Source organism: Aquarana catesbeiana, linkage group LG07 (assembly GCF_042186555.1).
Source record: "Aquarana catesbeiana isolate 2022-GZ linkage group LG07, ASM4218655v1, whole genome shotgun sequence".
NCBI lineage: Eukaryota > Metazoa > Chordata > Amphibia > Anura > Ranidae > Aquarana > Aquarana catesbeiana.
In genome coordinates this window covers 149,405,806-149,431,258 of record NC_133330.1, presented here as the reverse complement: position 1 = coordinate 149,431,258, position 25,453 = coordinate 149,405,806, and the positions used below count along the sequence as shown (strand labels likewise).

General features: G+C 41.7%; 1 protein-coding gene across 1 annotated transcript in view; it reads right to left on the bottom strand.

Annotated features, from left to right (window-relative positions):
• Positions 1–720: 720 nt before the first annotated feature.
• Positions 721–25,453, bottom strand: part of EMP1 (epithelial membrane protein 1) — a 92,818-nt gene continuing 68,085 nt past the window's right edge. Inside the window, exons 3-5 of the mRNA XM_073592714.1 lie at positions 19,409–19,511; positions 10,445–10,588; positions 721–5,911 (exon numbers count right to left, since the gene is read on the bottom strand). Of these exons, the coding sequence (XP_073448815.1) occupies positions 5,757–5,911; positions 10,445–10,588; positions 19,409–19,511 (402 nt within the window). The 3' untranslated portion in view covers positions 721–5,756. The remainder of the gene's footprint in view (positions 5,912–10,444; positions 10,589–19,408; positions 19,512–25,453) is intronic.

Sequence of the window (25,453 nt, the reverse complement as noted above, 5' to 3'; positions counted from 1 at the left end):
TCAAAATGGGCACTTTTGATTTTTGACGTTCGGGACCCATTGACTTTAATGGGGTTCGCAAACTTTCGTGGTGTTCGGAAGTTATGGTGCGGCCCATCCCTAATCCATTTTCCTCTTGTTAGTTCTACATGTATTTTCTTCATTATAGTGTTACAATATGTGTTGCACTCCCTAAGAAACCATACAGCGATGTTTCTTGTCTGACTTAATTGATGACATCATTCAATTAATTAATTGATTGGAGGGGGTGGCATGCATTATTTTGTACATATATATGTTCTGTTTGTCACTGTGCTGTGAACAAGGCTTGTGCTGAAACGTGTCAGCCTGTCTTTTTAAACTTGGTTATGCTCAAATAAAGATCACAGATGAAACATCCAGAAGTGCCGGCTTTTCCATTTGATTTTCTCCGTTTTCATTTTTTGGATGTGAGAAGGGCATCCTGAGCCTGAGAGCACCTGGGCTTGGGTGTGCTGCTGCATACCTGTTACCTGTTACTTGGATATCATTATTCAGAGCGGTTATGCCTGTATACCAAAAATGATTTACAAGTTTGGAATTGCCTGCTGGTGCATTTCATTTTCCTGCAGTTTTTATACATAGAGTATTTTAAAGCTAGCTAGGCTTGTGCTATATTAGCATTTAACACTTCACTGAAAAACACTGGTTTTGGAAAAACAAAGAAACAATCACATAGAAGAAAAATAAAAACACGGCACATTGTTCTGAATAAAGCAAACTGTGTTCTATGGAGATTTTTTAATGCTGTATCAAAATATTTACAGTTAGTGCATTAAGTAGGTTGATTTCCATTCCAAAAGAAGCAATAGCCCTCATACAATATACAATACTCATTAGTAGGAATATACAGTATAATGAGAAAGGAAAATCCCAGGTATACCTATATAAGTGAGAACTTTGGTGATATTGGGAGAAAAATATTTTAATACTTGCACACTGCAGGGATATATCTAGAGAATTGGGGTTGTAGCTGGTAGTTCTTCTGCACTGGGGTCCTTTAACATAGGTGGTGTCCATTCTGAGCAGTAGAAGATCCGTAAACTTATGTGACATCTGTGTCTGTTCAGACTCTTCTTCCATCTTGTGATGAAGGAAAAAAATGGGGCTTAACGTGGATGTAAACCCTCTCCTATACCCAGTGATGTGAATAGCCTCAGATGATACACAGAGATGAAACAAATCTCCCTACAGTTGTACATGTATACCTGCTGTCTTTCCCATTCTACACTCTTTGGAAAGTGCAGATCGTGTTAGAAATCTTGTTTCCTCATTCAGCAGTGGGTGTGAAGTTTGGGCTTACACTGTGTGAGAGCTGATTGGAGGAAAGGCACACCCCCCTCCACATAGGCAGAGGAATGAAGGAACATGCAGAGTTGTAGTCTGAATAGACAACCTCTCTGCTTATTTACCTTTAAGCTCCCTCCCCAACACAAACTTTCAGCTGCTGTTATCTTGTGTGTTGGAGAACTTGCCAGAAGTGACTGCTGATAACAGAGGAATGGAGCAGCAGAAAGAGACACGGCACTTAGAGCTTTGGAGGGAGATAAGTAAACACTATAGATATATTTGCCTAGATCAAATTTCATGAATGGGGTTTACAACCACTTTAATAGACCCATGTGAGGTCTATTGGCACATGGATTTCATGGATTTAAACTGATGTGCATCCATTTAAATCCTTTTACCTCTAATCTATCATGTTTAGGTCCAATAGACTAACATTGAGCTTCCAGTCAGATCCTCCTGAAAAAGTAACAGGCAGATCTATTTGCAACAGCTGTGTGAAAGGGGCCTTAAAATAGATAGAATTACAACTTGCTAGGTGTTCCTTACTCCATACTGTGTGGAGAATGGAGCTTGTTGTATACATTGATATTTATTTATTTTGAGTCTTGTCGGCTGTGCAGAGAAAGTTTAAACTAAATGTCAACTTAACCAAAATTTATAAGGGGTTCAGTCATCCTAAACAGAAAAAACATATCTAAAGGCTTATCCACTGCAGGCACCCAGTATTGTTTTCATAAATTCTAGTGTGAATTCAGTTTAAATTCGAGCATGCCTGGAAGAGCTTGTTGTGATGGTGCCCAGCCATGAAAATCAAATCTACACTAATCAGATCTAAATAAGAAATCACCGCTATATAACTGTCAATATAGGATGCCAATTTTTAGGAACAAGAACTAAAGCTGACAAAATTTGGCTTACATGGGATTTTTGTTTTTCTTAAATGATGCTTTTCTGTTATTTATTTAGATATTAAAGTTCTTCTTATATGCTGGGTTTTTAGTAGCCTAGGAGATTCTTGTCTGCATTTGTGTCTACAGCAGAACACACCATGCTACTGTGCGGAGACATGAATGAAATGTGACACTTCAAATAAAGTTAAAACAAACAATAAAAGTAAGCAGTGCAATGCGCTGAAAGAAATGCACTGCTCCCTGCTGGAGCTCACCCATGACTCACACTGACAGCTGGCCGCATGGCAAAATGCTGCACTTTATTGTGCAGGCTAATGTGAACATGGCCTAAAAGGCACTAATATTTATACCAGGGCTCTCTTATATCCCATGGAAAACCCTTGACTGCCCAATGCACCCTTTGAGGTATTATTTCACACCAACGCAGCCAATGAATATAAAGAAGTCTCAGTGATGTTTACCCTCGTCTAATGGGACAAGAAGCAGGTGCACCATCTTCCCCCTATACAGGTATGACTTAGAGTGCCATATAAAGAGAACATTCCAGTAATCTATATCTGAATGTGTAGGGCCTTGCATTTTGTAAAAGTTGACACTTCAAATAAAGTTAAAACAAACAATAAAAGTAAGCAGTGCAATGCGCTGAAACAAATGCACTGCTCCCTGCTGGAGCTCACCCATGACTCACACTGACAGCTGGCCGCATGGTAAAATGCTGCACTTTACTGTGCAGGCTAATGTGAACATGGCCTAAAAGGCACTAATATTTATACCAGGGCTCTCTTATATCCCATGGAAAACCCTTGACTGCCCAATGCACCCTTTGAGGTATTATTTCACACCAACGCAGCCAATGAATATAAAGAAGTCTCAGTGATGTTTACCCTCGCTGCCCAATCTAATGGGACAAGAAGCAGGTGCACCATCTTCCCCCTATACAGGTATGACTTAGAGTGCCATATAAAGAGAACATTCCAGTAATCTATATCTGAATGTGTAGGGCCTTGCATTTTGTAAAAGTTGATCGTTATACCCTTGTTTTTTAGTGCAGATGGGCAGTAAGGCAGCAGTACCACACACACACACACACACACACATATATATATATATATATATATATATATATATATATATATATATATATATATATATATATATATATATATATACACACACACACACAGTCAGGTCCATAAATATTGGGACATTGACACAATTGCTTTAACTGCAGACTTTCAGCTGGTGTAGGTGTAGGAATTACAACAGTTTGTATATGTGCCTCCCACTTTTTAAGGGACCAAAAGTAATGGGACAGATTAACAATCATCCATCAAACTTTCACTTTTTAATACTTGGTTGCAAATCCTTTGCAGTCAATTACAGGCTGAAGTCTGGAATGCATAGACATCACCAGATGCTGGTTTCATCCCTGGTGATGCTCTGCCAGGCCTCTACTGCAACTGTCTTCAGTTCCTGCTTGTTCTTGGGGCATTTTCCCTTGAGTTTTGTCTTCAGCAAGTGAAATGCATGCTCAATCGGACTCAGGTCAGGTGATTGACTTGGCCATTGCATAACATTCCACTTCTTTCCCTTAAATAACTCGTTGGTTGCCTTCACAGTATGCTTCGGGTCATTGCCCATCTGCACTGTGAAGAGCCATCCAATGAGTTCTGAAGCATTTTGCTGAATATGAGCAGATAATATTGCCCGAAACACTTCAGAATTCATGCTGCTGCTTTTGTCAGCTGTCACATTATCAATAAATACAAGAGAACCAGTTCCATTGGCAGCCATACATGTCCACGCCATGACACTACCACCACCATGCTTCACTGATGAGGTGATATGCTTTGGATCATGAGCAGTTCCTTTCCTTCTCCATACTCTTCTCTTCCCATCACTCTGCTACAAGTTGACCTTGGTCTCATCTGTCCATAGGATGTTGTTCCAGAACTGTGAAGGCTTTTTTAGATGTTGTTTGGCAAACTCTAATCTGGCCTTCCTGTTTTTGAGGCTCACCAATGGTTTACATCTTGTGGTGAACCCTCTGTATTCACTCTGGTGAAGTCTTCTCTTGATTGTTGACTTTGACACACATACACCTACCTCCTGGAGAGTGTTCTTGATCTGGCCAACTGTTGTGAAGGGTGTTTTCTTCACCAGGGAAAGAATTCTTTGGTCATCCATCACAGTTGTTTTCCATGGTCTTCCGGGTCTTCTTGTGTTGCTGAGCTCACCAGTGCGTTCTTTCTTTTTAAGGATGTTCCAAACAGTTGATTTGGCCACACCTAATGTTTTTTCTATCTCTCTGATGGGTTTGTTTTGTTTTTTCAGCCTAATGATGGCTTGCTTCACTGATAGTGACAGCTCTTTGGATCTTATATTGAGAGTTGACAGCAAAAGATTCCAAATGCAAATCGCACACTTGTAATTAACTCTGGTCCTTTCATCTGCTCCTTGTAAATGGGATAATGAGGGAATAACACACACCTGGCCATGGAACAGCTGAGCAGCCAGTTGTCCGATTACTTTTGGTCCCTTAAAAAGTGGGAGGCACATATACAAACTGTTGTAATTCCTACACCGTTCACCTGATTTGGATGTAAATAACCTCAAATTCAAGCTGAAAGTCTGCAGTTAAAGCACATCTTGATTGTTTCATTTCAAATCCAATGTGGTGGTGTATAGAGCCAAAAAGATTAGAATTGTGTCGATGTCCCAATATTTATGGACCTGACTATATATATATATATATATATATATGTGTGTGTGTGTGGTACTGCTGCCTTACTGCCCATCTGCACTAAAAAACAAGGGTATGACTGTGTGTATATATATATATATATATATATATATATATATATATATGTTATAGCATTAACTAATGCAAAAGTAGCATACAAGTGTTTCATATGGTAGAATTTTTAATATTTATAAATGTTTAGCAATGCTATCTAAACATATTTATATAGAAGACACTTAACCCTCTGTATTGTCTCTCTTGATTTTACATAATGCATTAAGGTTCAACATGACAAAGTTAAAAAATTCAATATATAGTCACCCTTTTGCTGTGCAATTCTCTTGGTAATGAAGTTGTCTTGTATAGTAAATGTGCACTACTAAGAGGCTGCCCCTCGGAGTCCCTAATAGAGAAAGCTAATGCATTTTACCTAACAAAATGTTTGAAATACAACTAAAATAAGTTAAAATCGATATACTTTTTTTTTAAAGTAAATAGCAGTTTCATCTTTGGAGACAATTTTAGCTATGCCTGTTTTGTATGTAAAGAGATTTAAACAGCAACATTGTGATTGCCCAACTGCCCAATTTTTCAGCTTTATTGTTTACGCTCAATAAGTCATATATTTATTTTAAACCTTACAAGTTTTGTGTGCCTCTCATAGAAATAACCCACAGAGTTTGTCCTGCGGCCTATGCCATCATGATGAAGCACTTCTTGTTCTGACAGGCTTGGGGGTTGTTTTTGAAGTTACAGTTCACAGGCAATAGGGTTAATAGAGATCTGTAAAATGATTATTTCTTCCGCAGGACCATATAGAGAATTCCAAGTATGAAGCTAAGGCAAAAACAGATCCATGTCAAAATGAAGCAATACGCATGGTACAATGCTGAATCACTGTTCGCAAATCTGGCTGTATAGATTGAAACTGCAATAAGGATACAGAGCCCTGTGAATGAGAAAGAATTGGACATCAATTATCTGAAACAATTTATTTATTGTTTAGGTTGAATCATCATACATTTTCTTGCATTCTTTTGGGTTTTCTGAGTCAAAATCTTTATTTTGGCGTTCATAGCTAGACTAGACCACCTAAATGGGATTTCTAATACAGTAGTAGAAATATAAATTCTGATGTAGGAAGGATCCACTTGTAAAGGCAAAAACTTGGTGCCTATAGTAAAAGTGATATTATTATTTTTTTTTTTTTAACGCTTTTTCCCTTTATTTTCACCTGGTGACCTGATCAGTAACACACTTCATGTCTTAGGCAGTCTATACACTATGCATATTTTTTTGTTCAACCAGCGGGTTGAACGAAAGCGAATGCCTTGTTTCCTCCATCCACACATTTGATGTGGATGAGGGAATCCCCCTACTGTGGTATTGTATTCTGACATTGGGGAGCCTTACCTGCCATCAGAATACAATGATAAGTATTGCCATCTTTAGCACTGATCCTTCCAGAAAAACCTGACAGGCTGGTTGTACACAAGCCAATTTATCAATCAACTTGTGTACAACCAGCCTGCCCACACATGGATCAAAATTGGGCCGGTCCCTGCTGATCCGCCCAAATCTCGATCCATGTATGGCCGGCTTTACAGTGTCTCTGCTTTGGAAGCAGCCTCATTAGTGCCCATCAGTGCAGCCTCATCAGTGCCCATCAGTGCAGCCTCATCAGTGCACATCTGCAGCCTCTCCATTGCCCATCAGTGCACATTACTTAAAAATGACTGTATTTATCAGTATTTATCAGCGTATAACATGCACAGGTGTATAACAGGCACCTTAATTTTAGGAGGGAAGTTTTAGGGAAAAAAAATTACATTTTAAGCACTTGCCGACCAGTCGCCGCAATTTTACTGCGGCAGATTGGCTCGGCTGGGCAAATCGACGTTACCTTACATGTTACCTTACATTGCTTCCCATTGTGGCCACTAGGGGTGAGCGTGCTGCCGGGGGCACATGCACGTGCCCGTGGCTCGCCGTTGGAGCCGATGCAAGTGACCACCGGGCACCCGCGATTGCTTGTGACACAGCGAGAACCGGGATCTGTGTGTGTACACACACAGCCTGGTTCTTTCAGGGGAGAGGAGACTGATCGTGTGTTCTCTTCCCCTAGTAAGTCCCATCCCCCTTAGTCAGAACACAGTGAGGGAACACATTTAAACCCTTGATCGCCCCCTAGTGTTAACCCCTTCCCTGCCAGTGACATTTATACAGCAATCAGTGCATTTTTATAGCACTGATCGCTGTATAATTGTCAATGGTCCCAAAAATGTGTCCAATTTGTCCGCCGCAATATCGCAGTCCCAATAAAAATGGCAGATCTCCGCTATTACTAGTAAAAAAATAAATAATAATAAAAATGCCATAAATCTATCCCCTATTTTGTAGACGCTATAACTTTTGTGCAAACCAATCAATGTACGCTTATTGCGATTTTTTTTTAACCAAAAATATGTAGAAGAATACTTATCGGCCTAAACTGAGGAAAAAATTTGTTTTTTTGAAAAAAAATGTGGGATATATATTATAGCCCCGCCCACCCGCCCGGGTCTTCATCTGCAAGTATGCAAGCATGAGGTATGGTATGAGTTACTGCACAGCACACTGTCTGTCACACACCCCTACCTGCCTTGTACCACCCCAAACCTGCCCTGTACCAACCCCAACCTGCCCTGTACCATCCCAAACCTGCCCTGTGCCAACCCAACCTGCCCTGTGCCAACCCAACCTGCCCTGTGCCACCCCCAACCTGCCCTGTGCCACCCCCATCCTGCCCTGTGCCACCCCCAACCTGCCCTGTGCCACCCCCAACCTGCCCTGTGCCACCCCAACCTGCCCTGTACCATCCCCAACCTGCCCTGTGCCACCCCCATCCTGCCCTGTGCCACCCCAACCTGCCCTGGACCATCCCCAAACTGCCCTGCACCACCCCAAACTGCCCTGTACCACCCCAACCTGCCCTGGACCACCCCCAACCTGCCCTGTGCCACCCATCCTGCCCTGTGCCACCCCAAACTGCCCTGGACCACCCCCAACCTGCCCTGTGCCACCCAACCTGCCCTGTACCATCCCCATCCTGCCCTGTGCCACCCCAAACTGCCCTGGACCACCCCCAACCTGCCCTGGACCACCCCCAACCTGCCCTGTGCCACCCAACCTGCCCTGTGCCATCCCCATCCTGCCCTGTGCCACCCCAAACTGCCCTGGACCACCCCCAACCTGCCCTGGACCATCCCCAAACTGCCCTGTACCACCCCAAACTGCCCTGGACCACCCCAAACTGCCCTGGACCACCCCAACCTGCCCTGTGCCACCCAACCTGCCCTGTACCACCCCCAACCTGCCCTGTGCCACCCCAACCTGCCCTGTACCAACCCCAACCTGCCCTGTACCACCCCAACCTGCCCTGTACCACCCCCAACCTGCCCTGGACCAACCCCAACCTGCCCTGGACCAACCCCAACCTGCCCTGGACAACCCCCAACATGCCCTATACCACCCTAACCTGTCGCTATACCACCCTATACTATCATTTACAGGGGCTGGTTTTGGGTGCGCCCCGTGACCGTGCGCTGCCTGCAGGTTGCCATGCAGGACACCATGTTTTACCGCACCAGGTGACACCAACCCTAGTGACGCCACTGATCATTGCCTAATCAATGCAGTCTGATCAGTGCCCATCTGGAGCCTCTCCATTGACCATTAATGCAGCCTGCTCAGTGCCCTTCTGCAGCCTAGCCTTTGCCCATCAATGCAGCCTCACCAGTGCCTGATTACACAGAGCTGCGATCTCCTGTGTACCCGACGCTCGCAGTCACTCACAGTCCCGCCTCCTGGCCCAACTCCTATGATAGACAGAACAGTGGTCCAATGCGGGGCCAGGAGGCGGGACTGTGTGTGTGAGACTGAGTGTCGGGTACACAGGAGATCGCGGCTTTGTGTAATCCGGCGGTGCACGCCCCCTCCCTCCACTCCAAGGCAGACAGAAATCGGCGTATAACATGCACACATGATTTGTCTCCGATTTTCAGTTATATGCCAATAAATAAGGTAATTATTTGCAAAATTTTATAGCAGAAAAAAGTTTTTTTTTTTTTTCCAAAATGTTTGGTCTTTTTTCATTTGTTTAGCAAAAAATAAAAAACTCTGTGGTAATTAAATACCACCAAAAGAAAGCTCTATCTGTCTCAAACAAATTATACACATTTCATATGGGTACAGAAAGTCTAAAAAAGAAAACTAATGCAGCCATCACATCCAAGAATTTGTAAGCGACAATTTAATAAATATTTGCTTTTGAATTAATACTGCTTTAAGGGAAGTCAGAAAATAACAGAATCAAGCTGGGTACACACATACAGTTTTTTTGTGTTCAACCTGCAGGTTTAATGAAAATAAACTGACAGATACCCACCACACAAGCAATGTTGATGCAGGGATCTCTCCTGCTGAGACATTGGGGGTTATTTACGAAAGGCAAATCCACTTTGCACTACAAGTGCACTTGGAAGTGCAGTCGCTGTAAATCTGAGGGGTAGATCTGAAATGAGGGGAAGCTCTGCTGTTTTTATCATCCAATCATGTGCAAGCTAAAATGCTGTTTTTTATATTTTCCTTGCATGTCCCCCTCGGATCTACAGTGACTTTACTTCCAAGTGCACTCTCAGTGGATTTGCCTTTCGAAAATAACCCCCACTGTATTCTGACAGGGGGACTACCCAACCTGCCAAAATAAGCAATAATAATGCAATAGGCAACTCCAGGCAATAAAATCAGTAAACTAGCAGTAAATTCCAGAAATTGCCACAGTGCTAAATCCTGAAACTGCACAAAACAAAAGTCTTATAACCCTTAGTAAAGCTGCCATGTGAGCTTTGGTGCATTCAGAGAGACAAAGAAGTCCTAAAACACTGGCCTGCCCTTTTACAAATTTGGACTAAGTGTCATTTAAAAGCTACAGTTAAAGACAGGGATATAACTGGATAAAAACCATACCTCTCAATTTTCTGAGATGGCAATGAGGGACACCTATTAGCATAGGACACACCCCCTACCACACCCCCTTAAAGGAGAACTGTACAAAAAACATTTGTTAAACCCACAAGTGTTTTTTTTACCACTGCTATTCCTTTAAATTGGCTTTGGAATTTAGAATTGCATACATTTATAAATTGGATTAAAGGTTTAGCACTGTAAAAAACACTTTTTGCTGGATAAATAGTGCATTTTTATATACAACTATATAGATCAGACCAAAATGAGGGACAAATGAAGAGGACAAATCAGGGACAGTCCCTCAAAATAAGGGACAGTTAGGAGCTATGTAAAAAATAGTGATTCAGTAGATCAGCTGTGTACTCTCAATTTTACCACAAAGTTCTCAAGTTTTATTAGAAAGTATAGCAGAATATTGTTATTGTTATTATGATCATATGCAGTGGAACAGTTTACATGTAATAGTGATACTTACAGCAGAAAAGCATGAGGGCTCCTGTGATGTAGAAGCGACATCCTTTACCCAGTGTAAAGAGCTGTGCAATGAACGCGACCAGAGCAAAACAGCAGAAGATAATGGATAAGATCATAAAAGCTTCAACTGCTCTCATAGCAGCATCTAAAAAGAAAAATATGTTAGAGATGAACTGTAAAACGGAATAGTTGATGATACAATCTAAGGACCAACACTATTTTTTTTTTATGTAAATGTTCTCCTTTTAGTCCTAGTTAAATCCCCCCAATGTGGTTAATGTGAAATGAAGAACATGTGGGGGTCACCTCCTGTTTATTCAGATGAGCTATGTATTCTAAGATTGATCTCATATGAGATCACATATTTCACTTGATCTTTTTTCATAGAATATTCAGTAGTTAAAATCATAAAAGGTTTTTTTAAGAAGCAGAAACTTAAAGTGACAGGAAACTCAGCCTTTTCACTTGTGCCTACAGGTTAGCTTTTAATAAGGCATAAGCTGTTTAGGAGATATTGTCAGTTGCAGCAGCCGGTGACATCACCGATGCATGTGAAGTGTGCTCTGCATTAAGGGCACACTGAGTGTGTTGTTGATTCAGAGCGCTGTGCGGCAATCTTGATTCCCGTGCACATGCGTGATGTCATTGTGGCCCAGTCATTCAAACAACCAGAAAGCATGAATCCAGAAGGAAGACCAAGTAAAGATGGAAGCACCGACAGTGGTGACAGCGCGATGCTGGAGGGCTTCATTTGAAATGTAAGCCTGTCATAATGTGCTACGAAGTATGCGCATACTTGCCAACTGTCCCTAATTGGCCAATACAGGCAATGGGGGCTATTTACTAAAGGAAAATCCACTTTGCACTGCAAGTGCACTTGGAAGTAAAGTCACTGTAGATCCGAGGGGGACATGCAAGGAAAATAAAAAACAGCATTTTACCTTGCACATGATTGGATGATAAAATCAGCAGAGCTTCCACTCTCAGATCTACCCCTTAGATTTAGAGCGACTGCACTTCCAAGTGCACTTTCAAGTGCACTTGCAGTGCAAAGTGGATTTGCCTTTAGTAAATAACCCCCTTTGTCTCGGAATCTGAGCTGCGGGGACAGCAGCAGTGTCATTGCTTCTAAATACATACTGTACACTTCCCAGCGATGTAAATATTTAGAAGCTCCAAACCAATTTCTGCCTCCCCAGCCCGTCTCCTGCACTCTTGCTCTTTATTAAAACTGGAGAGTGCAAAATCTGGTGCAGTTTTTCATAAAGACCAATCAGCTCCCAGTTTTTTTTTTTGTCAAAGCTCTTCACCACAGCTGAGAGACATCTCCCAAGCTGGCACACAGCCCTATCTATATAAACATCCTCCAATCACTCTGTTTAGATAATGTGATGTTAATGAGGGCGGGATAATACATGTAGATTGATGAAGACTTCACCTCCCTCTAGATGCTATAACTTTCACATAAACCATTCAATATACACTTATTGGGATTTTGTTTTATTAAAGACATGTAGCAGAATACATTTTGGCCAAAATTAATGAAGAAATTTGATTTCTTACATTTTTTTATTGGATATGTTTTATAGCGGAAAGTAAAAAATATTGTTTTTTTTTTCAAAATTTTCAGTTTTTTTATTTATATTGGAAAAAATAAAAAACATATTGATCAAATACCACCAAAAGAAAGCTCTATTTGTGTAAAAAAATAACACAAATTTTGTTTGGTTATAGTGTTGCAGGACCGTGCAATTACCAGTTAAATTAGCGCAGTGCTAAATAGCAATAAATGGCTGATCATGAAGAGGGTTCAAACGTTGAAACGTTCCAGAGCTGAGGTGGTTAAAGTATGCCATTGCATTAACCCTGACTTTTGTAGATCCACGCCCCTACTAAATGAATGCCCCACCCCTAATTAAAGCACATTCTCCGCCTACAATAGCTTGCTGAATGCACAACAGAAAAAATGTGTCCCTGAAATTTTTTATTAAGGTCGCATGCACACTGGACGTTAAAATAACGTTATAAAAACGCCAGTAGCTTTGCAGTGAGTTTTTCAACCTTTTTCAACGTTCTTGCAATAGGATCAAAAACGTAAAATAAGGCTGGTGAGCACGGTTTTTGAGCGTTTATCGGTGTTTATCAACATTTTTTTGACGTTAGAGTGTTTTTACAGCTGAAAGCAGCTGAAAAACTCCTATCAGAACCCACTAGTTTTGTTTTGTTTTTTTTAAAGCCAAAAAACGCCCCAGCCAAAAACTGCTGATAACAGCCTATGTGTGCATGGACACATAGAATAACATGATGGGGAGTTTATTGACTGTAGAAAAAAACGCCTGAAGCCACAAACAGCTGCTGTAAAAAAGTCCAGTGTGCATGAGGCCTAAATGTTGGTAACTATGTATGCGGTGCATACTAGCAAATTATGACATTTTTAAGCCTGGCATAATTTTAAATATGTGAGTGCATACTTTGTGGAGTGATTTTAAATGTTTTACAAAATTATATCGCACAGTGGATTTTCTCTTTATGTGTAGTACCAGTATTTTTAAACTAACATTGCTTAAAAAAAAAAAAGCAAAAAGTGTGTTTAGTTTAATTTTGTTGTGTTTTATTGTCTAAGGATTGGAAAAAAAAAGAATTGTTGCAAGAAAATATAATGAAAAGAAGCCTTGTTTGTCCCTACAAAAAAAAAATATACATATTACCTTGTTTGCTTAATTAATGAAAAATTTATTGCCGAATAAACAGGTCCATAGCAGAAATGTAAAAACTGGCCCATAGGGGGTGAACATGTGTGAGAGGCAAAGTGGTTAATAAAAGTCAGCCAGTCCACCATCCTGCCTCCAGGCAAACCCTCCTGCTACAGAAAATTCAAAGTGTGGCGCTATTTGTTCTGTGCATAAAACACAAAATCCTAAACAGTAAGTGACATCAAAAACATTACAATGTGAACAAGGAAGATGCCACGTGTGACAGTGATTGGTGAACAAAATAGCGATACATATGTGTGTTCAATTCAAATAAACATCAAAGACAATATCATATAAAAGTCCATATCCCAATGGATGAAATATGAAAAGCAAAAAAAATATAAAAAGTCTATAATAGCAGTGCATAGGCAATGATGAACAGGTGTTTTCTTGTACGTGCAGAAAGGTTATTTAGACCCGGCAGCCTGGTGGATAAATGGACCATGGAAAACCAGAGGTGCACGGAAGGTTGAAAACAGTGCCAGGACCATCACCAGAAATTATGGAGGCTTACCAGAAGTAGTGGCCTGAAATAGCATATGCCATACAGGTCAAAAAAGCTTGATGACCAACAGGTCTAGATGTGTTATCTGGTCAGATGTCATCATCACACAAAACGAGGGGGGGGAAATGGTCAGCACGGCTTCCTCATTAGTAGATGTACCACCATAAACCAAGCGAAAGATTCGTGTAGCGTGTGAGGGATGAAAACACTCACATAGCGTAATAACGTTTAAACTTGGATTTATTTAAAAAATTAGCAATAAAAAACAAACTCACATTTTTTGAAGATAAAAATAGCATGTAAATCGTATAGCGGCAGTCGTGAGGGGTCCACCCGACATGTTTCAACTACAAAAGTCGTCTTCTGGGGTGTGGAACCCTCTCACCCCACCGCTCTATTTATAGACAGATAGATAATGACCCCCACTGGAAGTGTCCGAAACCGGAAGTGATTCAGATGACCTTATTTCCGGTTAGAGGGGCATATATTACAAGCTTAGTATTTTAAAGCCATTTGTTTTATAAAAACTAGACACTCAGGTCATGTATTCTAATGTGAGACCTAAATGATAAAGTAATGAGGCAGATATAGATTGGCAATGGTCCGGATGGTTAAATCCGTGACCAAACCTCACTATCAGTGTCTCCATCCAATGAGTGAGAGCGCAACGACACCGCTGCGCTCCACACTCTGTATCAAGCCTCGTTTGAGCGCGATGACGTCACGCGTGTGGCTGGGTAGCGACGGCAGTGTGCTCCAAGGCGTCACCCAAGCCTCGCTATCGTATAACGCGGTGACGTCACGCGTGTAACTGAATAACGACGGCGGTGCGCTCAGAGGCGTCAACCAAGCCTCGTTATCAGTCAGTAATCCACCGCAACATAGGAAGTGGAGCCCGGCCTTCCTGCTACACCAAAGGCCCTCTGGGAGAGCACATTTGCTGCAAGGACAGCCAGTACATCTAGTACATATGGTCCTAGCTCCAGCAAGTACACGATCTTGAACTCCCAGTAGTCCATGGGGTCCTTGCTTCTTACTTTTTCTGTGTCAGCCCTAGAACCAGGGGCAGCACAGTGATGTAGTGGTTAACACTCTCACCTAGCAGCAATAGGGTCGCTGGTTCAAATCCCAACCATACCAACCAAACACCACCTACCTGGAGTTTGCATGTTCTCCCTGTGCCTGTGTGGGTTTCCTCCATGGTACTCCAGTTTCCTCCCACACTCCAAAGACAAGTTAATCAGATCCTGTCTCTAAATTGGCCCTCGTATGTGTATATGTGTATGTGTTTCTAAGTGCATCAGGACCCTACAGGGTAAAGGACCGTGCTATATCAAGATGCAACTCAACTCTCAACTCAACCAGTGTAGTCACAAAATATGAAGTTCAGGCACTGTCTGCAATTGGTAGCCAGGACTGTAGCTTAAAAAATATATGAAAAACTCAGGAAGCTGCCACTGTTGCTCTTAAAGGAGAATTGAGCAGCTGAAGTATCTTGCCATCATCAGGAAATGTGGCGATAGACTATTAAGAAGCACACAATCAAAGGGCTGTGTTTGGGATCCCTCCGGGATGGTGGCAGGAGTTCAGTCATTTTACCCCTGAACCAGGGATCCAATAGACTGGCTACCCAATAGTGGCCCTTCTCTTTGATCACACAGATGCAAGGGTCCTTGCAAAGGCATAAAGGATGCCATATATGACAAATCGCCTATGCCAGAGGATCCAGAATTCTCAATGTCACTGAGTACGGCTTTGTTCTACAATTGCTCACCCCACCCTTGTACAGTGCTTAGGGTTTGGGAATGCTGAAAAGCTTCACCACACTCTCCTGCTGCTGTGCTTCCAGTATATATATATATATATATATATATATATATATATATATATATATATATATATATATATATATTAAGATTGGGGTTATCGGACTCAAATGGTAGGTGTGTTTTCCAGTGAGTACACCAGTACAAAACTGTATTTATAAGGGCTTGGTAGCCCACTTTTATTTAACCACTTAAGGACCAGCCTCGTTTTGGAGTTTAGGTGTTTACATGTTTAAAACAGTTTTTTTTGCTAGAAAATTACTTAGAACCCCCAAACATTATATATTGTTTCTTTTCTAACACCCTAGAGAATAAAATGGCGGTCATTGCAATACTTTTTTTCACACCGTATTTGCGCAGCGGTCTTACAAGCGAGCTTTTTTTTGGAAAAAATTCAATAAAAAAAAAAATAAGACAACAGTAAAGTTAGCCCAATTTTTTTTTTTATATTGTGAAAGATAATGTTATGCTGAGTAAATTGATACCCAACATGTCACGCTTCAAAATTGCGCCCGCTCGTGGAATGGCGTCAAACTTTTACCCTAAAAAATCTCCATAGGCGACGTTTAAAAAATTCTACAGGTTGCATGTTTTGCGTTACAGAGGAGGTCTGGGGCTAGAATTATTGCTCTCGCTCTACCGATCACAGCGATATCTCACAGGTGTGGTTTGACCACCGTTTTTATATGTGGGCGCTACTCACGTATGCGTTCGCTTCTGCGCGCAAGCTCGTCGGGACGGGGCATTTAAAAAAATTTTTTTTTTTCTTATTTATTTCATATGATTTTATTTATTTTTACACTGTTTAAAACAAAAAAATTGTGTCATTTTTATTCCTATTACAAGGAATGTAAACATCCCTTGTAATAGAAAAAAGCATGACAGGTCCTCTTAAATATGAGATGTGGGGTCAAAAAGACCTCACATCTCATATTTACACTAAAATGCAATAAAAAAAAAAATGACATTGAAAAAAATATGCCTTTAAGACGTATGGGCGGAAGTGACGTTTTGACGTCGCTTCCGCCCTAGAGTGTCATGGAGACGAGTGGGCGCCATCTTCCCCCCACTCGTCTCCAGGCACAGCAAGGGGACAGACACGATCGATTCCGCCACTACCAACGGCTTCGGTAAGCGGCGGAGGGCACCGGATCGTGGCGGGAGGGGCCCTCTCCCGCCACTGATAAAAATGATCTTGTGGCGAATCCGCCGCTGAGACCACTTTTATCTTGTAGCCGACCGCCGCACGAAAATGGGGATACCGGGGTTATGGCAGCTAGCTGCTGCCATAACAACAATATCAGCCGCCGAAGTTAGGATGTACATCGGTGTGCGGCGGTCGGCAAGTGGTTAAAAGCACGGAAAAGTTCACAAAGACATCAGTACCCACGCAGGGGGGTTCCACCATTACTGTATCTTGCACATTCAATAATAATGGCTTACATTCTTGCCATACGGCTGATTCAGGCCTTAGGCCTAGGCCTTAGGTCTGCTCCTCAGACCCAAAAGAATTTCCTAGAGTTAAGCTCTCTCTTAGCTTATTCCTGATCAGCGCCTTGCTGCTCTTACACGCAGCCTTCTGCAGACATGCACACACATGTTAAAACAGAAAAACATTACGTGAGGGAAAAAATACACAAAAAACGGGGCTGCTGGGAGCCAGAGCAGCTAAGCGGTAAATGGCAGTTTTTATTGATACAGTCCAAAAAGTAGTCCTAAAATGGATTGTTGGGTCAATAGAATAGAATTGTGAACTGTATTGTGCACTGTATAGTATAGTATCTCTGCAGACGTCAGCTCTCCCAAACACTTCCAACACACACAAAAATGGCTATTGTGAGCCCTTCCTTTTATAGAAAGGGTCCTCACCTCTTTAATAAAGGGTCAGTTCACTGCCCATTACATGTTTATGGGCTAAATTGTGGCCAGTGGGACTACAAAATGCCCCTGTATCAGTAATCAGTGCAAATACTGCCTCCATGTCAGTCATAGGTGTGCGCAGCCTCTTGCATTAGGGTGTGCACCCCAAAGCTCAAATACATATGCATGTGTATATGTACTGATGGCGTCAGTAGGGCAGTGGACAGTGTAATTTTGTTAATTTTCTTTTCCCCAAATTTTTGGGCTTGTGTAACATTTTTTGGGGGGGAATGAAATATCAGTGGTCTAAACAGGGGGGAATATGCAGCACACAAGGCAAATAGGGTGTGCCCAGGCACACCTGGCACACCCTGTGCGCACGCCTATGATGTCAGTGGTTCCTTGTGCCATTGTAAGTGGAAATGGTGCTCCTGTGTCAGTTATGCCTATGTCCAGCTCCATGTCCAACTCTGCTCATTCTGATGACAAAATCGCCGGGACTATATTGGAAGGGGTTGGTGTAAAGGGGGATTGAAGACACTACAGTGAAGGAAGGAGGGATGTGATATTAAGGACTGGTGGGAACACTACTGTGAAGGGGGACTGAGAACACTGTAGTGAAGAGGGGGTGTGATGTGAAGGGGACAGAGGACACTGCTGTGAAGGGGGGGGCTGTGATGCAAATGGGGATCTTGACGTAAAGGGGCGGAAGCTGTTATGTGAAAGGGGGGCTTCAATGTAAAGGGAGGGACTGTGATGTGCAGAGGGGACTGAGGACACTGATAGCATTGCTCAACCAAGGTAAGAGGAGAGGGGAGGGGCTCACATACAGACTACGGAAGTGACATGAAGAAATGGAGGGGGGGAGTTGAGATGCAGAAACGCTGAGGAAATAGTTGGATGATGGAGGCATCAGCCATAATTACCGTGGTCAGTTTAAACAGGAGAACACAAGAACAGGCAGGATCAACCAAGTATTGCAGAACATGGAAGTGGCCAATTGACACTGCAAAAGCATTGTGCTATATATCATGCCTAAGGCTGGGTTCACACTGGTATGACATACGCTCCGACTTTGGGAGCACACGTCGCATGACGTGTTTAAATAAATTGTTCCCTATGAGAGCTGTCTTAACTGGTCCAACAGTACGACTTTGAAAAAGGTTCCTGTGCTACTTTGGTCCGCATTTGGTCCGCCTTTGGTCCTACTTCAGACCATTAAATTTCATTGATGTTGAACTAAAGTCGAATCACCATCTTAACTGATCCGACTTTGGCATGGGACTTGTGCTCTGATGATCTTGAAGGGGAACTCCACACTAGAATAAAAAAAAAACGGTGTAGAGACCAGACCCTTCTGTTTGGTATAGATTTTAAAGGAAAATTCCATGCCAAAATAAAAGTAAACCGTGTGGGGTCCCGCCCAAAATCCATACCAGACCCTTATCCGAATGGTCAGGAAGGCCTCCCCCCCCTCCTGGACCATACCAGGCCACATGCCTTTAACATTGGGGGGGGGCATTTGCTTGTCCCCCCCCCTTTCCTGACCTGCGTGCTTGGACAAAGTCAAACCGGGAACCATTGATTTATACACGTCATGTGACATGTGCTCCCAAAGTGAGAGCGTATGTCGTACCAGTGTGAACCCGGCCTTAAAGGGACAGGAGCATGTATTTTTTTTTGTTTTTGTTTTTTAGGGTTACAACCACTTTAAGTTTAAGGGCCAGGCAATGCCTTACAGTTGCTAAAAAGTCAGTCTAGTAAATTTCAACATGAGTTTGTCAGGACCGTGAATTTTAAACTCCATGGATTTTTGCTTTGCTTTGCTTTGCAGGCTGCAGAAAAGGTGCCAAATAGTTGGTAGTTGTTTGGTGGATTAATATTGTTACAACACATCATTTTGCTTTTTCATATATAGTTACATAAATACTATTGTCTTATATTGTTTAATGAAGAGATTGTCTTATATTGTTTAATGAAGAAATTACACAGGAACAGCTAATGACACAAAAAACACTTACTGTCTTCTGGGTTAATCACTCCAAATATAGATGTACAAGCTCCACTAGTGCATTCCATCCAAATGCCCCGTGATGCCACTCCATTGATATTCTTCAGCCAAACCTGTAATTACATGTATATCATTACATGTGCCTATCAGACCTCTGATTTACATTTTTCAATGCTAACAAATCTTTAGTACTAATGTCTAATTACAGAGTCCCCTTTTATTTCCAAGGCTTCACTCTGTACCATAATTCTGCATTTCTACATTTCTGCCTTAGCCTTACCTGACTTCAGATTCTTCATACTTAATAATCCACTCAATGGATAGGAACATTTAATCTGAAACCAGTTTTTCTAACAGAGTGAGCATGAAAAACAGTAGGTGCCATAGATTTAATGTTTATTAAACTGCATTTTTACACTTTTTTAAAAATGTACATGAAAGTGCCATAGTTTTAAGCCAAAACTTTTTTTGGGGTAATATAGGATATGATAAGATTAACTGAACTAAATGTATTCTCTATTTAGAGGACACAGTCAATGGGGGATATGATCACCATGTAAAAATACAGACGTGGTTCATATATTGAACTTGGTGTAGAGTTACTCACTTTCAGGTCATCACAGAGGACAAAGGGGCACTCATTACATCTGAAGGAAAATAGATTTAACCTCACATAAGGAAAGGCTTCTTCACGGTAAGAGCTGGGAAAATATGATAAAGAGTTCTTCACGAACTAGTTCTGACCCAGCTAGTAGATTAAAGGAAAAAAACGCTGTGCATTCTTAAATGCACAGAATATAACTGGCTGTTGAAATTTATAGGTAATAACTGCAAGAGTGTTCCAAGATTCACAGAATATGCAATTGCCTTCTGGGGTATCAGGAAGAATTTATTTCCCTCTCTGGAGCAAATTAGATCATGCTTTATTATATTTGCCTTTCTCTGAATAAACTGTAGGTATAAAATTATATACAGTATATATATATTAGAGGTCGACCGATATGGGTTTTTCTCTGGCCAATGCTGATGCCGATATTTAGAAATCGCGGTGGCCGATGGCCGATATGTGATGCCGATTTCTTTGGGCCGATATATTAGGCCGATTTTTTTTTTCTTTCTTTTTCTTTTTTTTCCCCTTCATCTCATAAAATCTAACAGTTAGACCCCTTTCACACTGGGGCGTTTTTCAGGCGCTTTTGGGCTAACAATAGCGCCTGTAAAGTGCCTGTTAAACGGCTCCCCTGCAGTCTCAGTGTGAAAGCCAGAGTGCTTTCACACTGAGGCGATGTGCTGGCAGGATGTTAAAAAAAAGTCCTGCAAGCAGCATCTTTGGAGCAGTGTATACCACCACTCCTGCCCATTGAAATGAATGCGCACTGCTGCGGAAGCGCCTGCAAAGCGTTTCGGCAGCAGTGCTTCAGGGGCGCATTTAACCCCTTCCTCGGCTGCTAGCTGGGTTATAAGCGCCCTGCTAGCAGCCGAATAGCGCCGCTAAAATGATGGTAAAGCGCCGCTAAAACTAGCAGCGTTTTACCGTCAAAGCATGCCCGCTCCAGTGTGAAAGCAACCTTAAGTGATACAGAAAATTTTTTACATTTAAACATTTATTAAACAAAACAAACCTCCAATCAGTTCACTTGTATGTAGAATTTAGATAAAAAAAAAAAAAAAACTATATCTATAACTATATATATATACTTAAATATTAAATACACAAAAACAGGTAATCAAAACTTTTGGATGAAAAAAAATGGGATAACTTTACTGCTTAGTTTTTTTTAAATTTATTAGTGAATTTTTTCAAAAAAAATTGCGTTTGAAAGACCGCTGCGCAAATACCGTGTGACATAAAATATTGCAACAATCGCTATTTTATTCCCTAGGGTCTCTGCTAAAAAAAAATATATATATAATGTTTGAGGGTTCTAAGTGATTTTCTAGCAGAAAATACAGGATTTTTACTTGTAAGCAACAAATGTCAGAAAAGATTTAGTCTTTAAATGGTTAAACTGAGAGCTTCTACACACAGAGTTCAGTTCATTCATAAGTGTAAACATTGTATCTCTTCAGGTTCTTTTTATCAGATTTGGCAGGCTCTTTTATCAGCACAATCAGCCGATGCCGATTAAGTAAAAAGCACCAAATATCAGCCAATATATCAGTCGACCTCTAATATATATATATATATACACTGTATATATATATATATAATTTATTTTTTCTTTTCTATTGATTGAACTAGATAGATTTGTGTCTTTTTTTTACCTGACTAACTGTGTAACAATGTAAAAGCCCTGTTGCTTTTACTTTTTTTTTTTCAGTTGTGGGGATTTTTCTTTAAATACTGTCTCAGAGAAACAGAAAATGAGATGAAATCTCGCCAAAGTTAAGGAAATCTTCTCTTAAGCCCCATACACACAGGCCGAATGCTGGGCGACATTCGGGCCATGTGTATGGTAGCCAGTCTGACAGTTTGCCCAGCTTCTGTTGGACAAGCATACTGGAAAACCAGCAGCCGGCCGACTCCCGATAAGCGCTCTCAGCCAGAGGCTGAGAGTTCTGATCAGCGTGTTCTGGAGGGGGATGCCAGAACACTCTGACCAGAAAACAATAGCTGTCAGAACACAATAGCTCAGCGGGGCAGATCACTGTACTAACGTTGGATCATTAATACAGGGGCTCTGACCAAAGCTGACAGTTTTTGTTTCATTCAACTAGCTGGGTTGAATGGAAAAAACTCATAGTGTGTACCTGACTTTATAGTATTGTCTTTAGAACAAGTCTTCAAGGGTTGAAAAAAGTTACAGGTCCATCCAGTTCAACCTCTGTGTGTGTATGTATAGGTGATTTTTTTTTCTCTTACAATTCCCATAGCCCTGTATATTTTACATTCTGAGGAAGAGATCTAAGACCAGGTTCACACCTATGTGAATTAGATGTGCGTTTCCGCACATCTAATTTGCATAGCAGGAGAATGTGATTGGCTCCCTATGGAGCCGGTTCACATATCTCCGGGGCGGCTACGGAGCGCACTGCACAAAAATGCTGTGCGTCTTTGGCTCAGTTTCAGGGCCGAATTCAGGCATAGAATCGGCCCTGATTCGTCCCTGAAACGGGGAACTGGGACGCACAGCGCTCCTGTGCGATCTGCAGCCCGTTGTAGTGTGAACCCGGGCTAAAAGTTTTTTGATGTTGTCGACACTCTCAGCTAGAACCACTTCCTGGAAAGGGGAGTGCCACATTTTTACTGCTCTACCAATGAAGAACCCTTTCCTGAATTTGAGCTTAAACCTCCTTTCCTCTAATCTGTATGTGGCCACATGTCCTCATCAGGGACCTTAGAATAAAGAATTTATTACAGTCACCACTGCCATCTTTGACATATTTGTACATTATAATCATATCCACCTCCAAGCGCCTCCTTCATACCCCTTAATAATTACTTGACGCTAAACTCTTTCTAATTTAAAGTGATTGTGAAGTCTTGTTTTTTTTTTTCAATAAAAATAACAAACATGTTATACTTACATGCTCCGTTGCAGTGGATTTGCTAAGAGCAGCCTGGATCCTCCTCTTCTTGGGTCCCTCTTCAGTGCTCCTGGCCCCTCCCTCCTGTTGAGTGGCGCCACAGCAAGCAGCTTGCTATAGAGGCACACAAGCTGCGTCACAGCTCTCTGTGTCCATTCAGACATGGAGCTGTGGCCTGGCCCCGCCCCCTCTCTCTCCTGATTGGCAGACTGACTTTGATTGACAGCAGTGGGAGCCGATGGCCCAACTGCTGTGTCTCAGCCAATCAGGTGGGAGAGTCTCGGATGGCTGAGACACTCGTGGACATCGTTAGACAGAGATGGGGCTCAAGTAAGTACTCGGGGGGCTAAGGGGGGCTGCTGCACAAAGAAGGCTTTTTATCTTAATGCATAGAATGCATTAGAAATAAAACACCTTCTGACTTTACAACTTCTTTAGGCTACTTTCACACTGAGGCGCTTTACAGGCACTACAGCACTAAAAATAGCGCCTGCATAGCGCCTGTAAAGAGCCTCTCCTGTGTCTCCAGTGTCACACTGGAGCAGTGCAACTTGCAGGACAGGAAAAAAAGTCCTGCAAGCCGCATCTTTGCAGCGCTATAAGAGCGGTGTATTCACTGCTCCTAAAGTGCCCCTTCCCATTGAAAACAATGGGGCAGCGCCGCAAACCCGCCGGTAATGCAGGCGATTTTAACCCATTTTGGGCCGCTAGCGGGGGTTAAAACAGCCCGCTAGTGGCTGAATAGCGCCGCTAAAATGACGGTAAAGTGGCACTAAATATAGCGCTGCTTTACCGCCAATGCCCGTCCCAGTCTGAAAGTAGCCTTAACATCATCTTTTCTAAGAAATGGTGACCAAAACTGAACTGCATATTCAAGATGAGGCCGAACCAGTGTTTTGTAAAGGGGTAGAATTGTTGATTTGTCTCTGGAATGTATGCCCTTTTTAATGTATGACACTATTTTTCTACCTTTGTTAGCTGCAGCTTTGTGTTGCATGCTTTTGCTAAGTCAGTGATCTACAAGCACCCTCAAATTTTTTTATCACCAATTCTCCCAGGAAAGCCTATCCTAATGTGTAGCTTTGACATCTAAATGCATAGGTAACTTTCCATTTCTCCAAAATGAACCTCATCTGCCATGTAGCTGCCAATTACCCTGTTTTTTCAAGGTTTTCCTGTAATGCTCATCCTGTGCTGAGTTTCTTTCCTGCATAATTTGGTATCATCAGCAAAAACCAAAGTTAAGGTTTTAATTCCAACCTCTATATCATTAGCAAACACGTTAAAGTGTTTTGAGGAGTTTGACTGCTGTGTATCACAGCACTGTAGTTCCTTTTAAAGAGCACTGTGGAACTGCAGTAAACACATTATATTTTCAGCAGGGGTTAAAGGGAACATAGACTTTGGCTCTTTAGCTATTCAAATATAGGATAACAGCGTCTGTGTTAAAGTTAAATTCCAGACATAGTATATTTTACATAGTTACATTGGTCCAGCTTGGACCAATTTAACTATATACTGTGTATACCATATCTGACTGATGCTCCTAGAAGCTATAAATTACTGAAATAGACAAGGCTACTTCAGTGTACTCTACTTGCTTTTGGGTCCAGTGCTGGGTGACCAGTTCTGATGCATTCTGGAGGTCAGCTGCTAAAGCATAGTACACATGATGAGATTATCGGACGAATGCTTGTCTGTTTTTTTTTGGATGCCAGTCTCCATATCGAAAATGAATAGATTACTAAAGTACGAAAATTCTTGTACGACTGAATAAAAATTTGGAAGTAATGTATTTGTATTGTATTTTCGAATGAAAACTGTACTGATTAAATGAAAATGATATGATATCATACTACGAGACAAATTTTTGTGTTTGTCTCTTCAGAAAATTTTGGACGAAAGCTGTGTGTTAACAATTAGATTATCGTATTGCTTCGAAAGCAGTATTTTTTCTATGATATTCTGATCGTGTGTACGGGGCTTAAGCATGAGCGCCTTTCAGAGAATGCTTTGCATTTTCTGAATAACTGCAAACCATTCTCTGATTGAAAGAGTGCGGGGCAATGAGGTCACAGTGATACCATGGCTCTTCAGTTGAAAATTTTTGCCTTTGGGTCTTTTAGTTCACTTTGTCTCTATCTGCCTTCTTGCTTTCTATGTATTTTGTCTTTTTCCCCCTCTTAAGTAGGTTCTACTAAGCAGTTAGTGCTTTAAATTGTCCACTGTGCTGTGATTAGGCCGGCTCGAATGCCTTCTTCATTCCATAGTAGTTTGGATGCAGCCCGAGTGGGCAGATGCTGAAAAGTGTCTGCACACATATGTACAGTCAGTGTTCATGCTACCCACCTACGTAGGCACAGGAGTTTTCTGGGCCATTGCCTTGATGGGAAGTTTCCTTTCCTGCACATGTACAGTAAATCCAGGTTACAGCTCTTGCTGAGGTGGTGAAATTACCCACTGAGCAGGCTCTTAAAATTCCCTCAGTGTCTATGAATGACGGACTAACATATTTTTATGTCCTTTA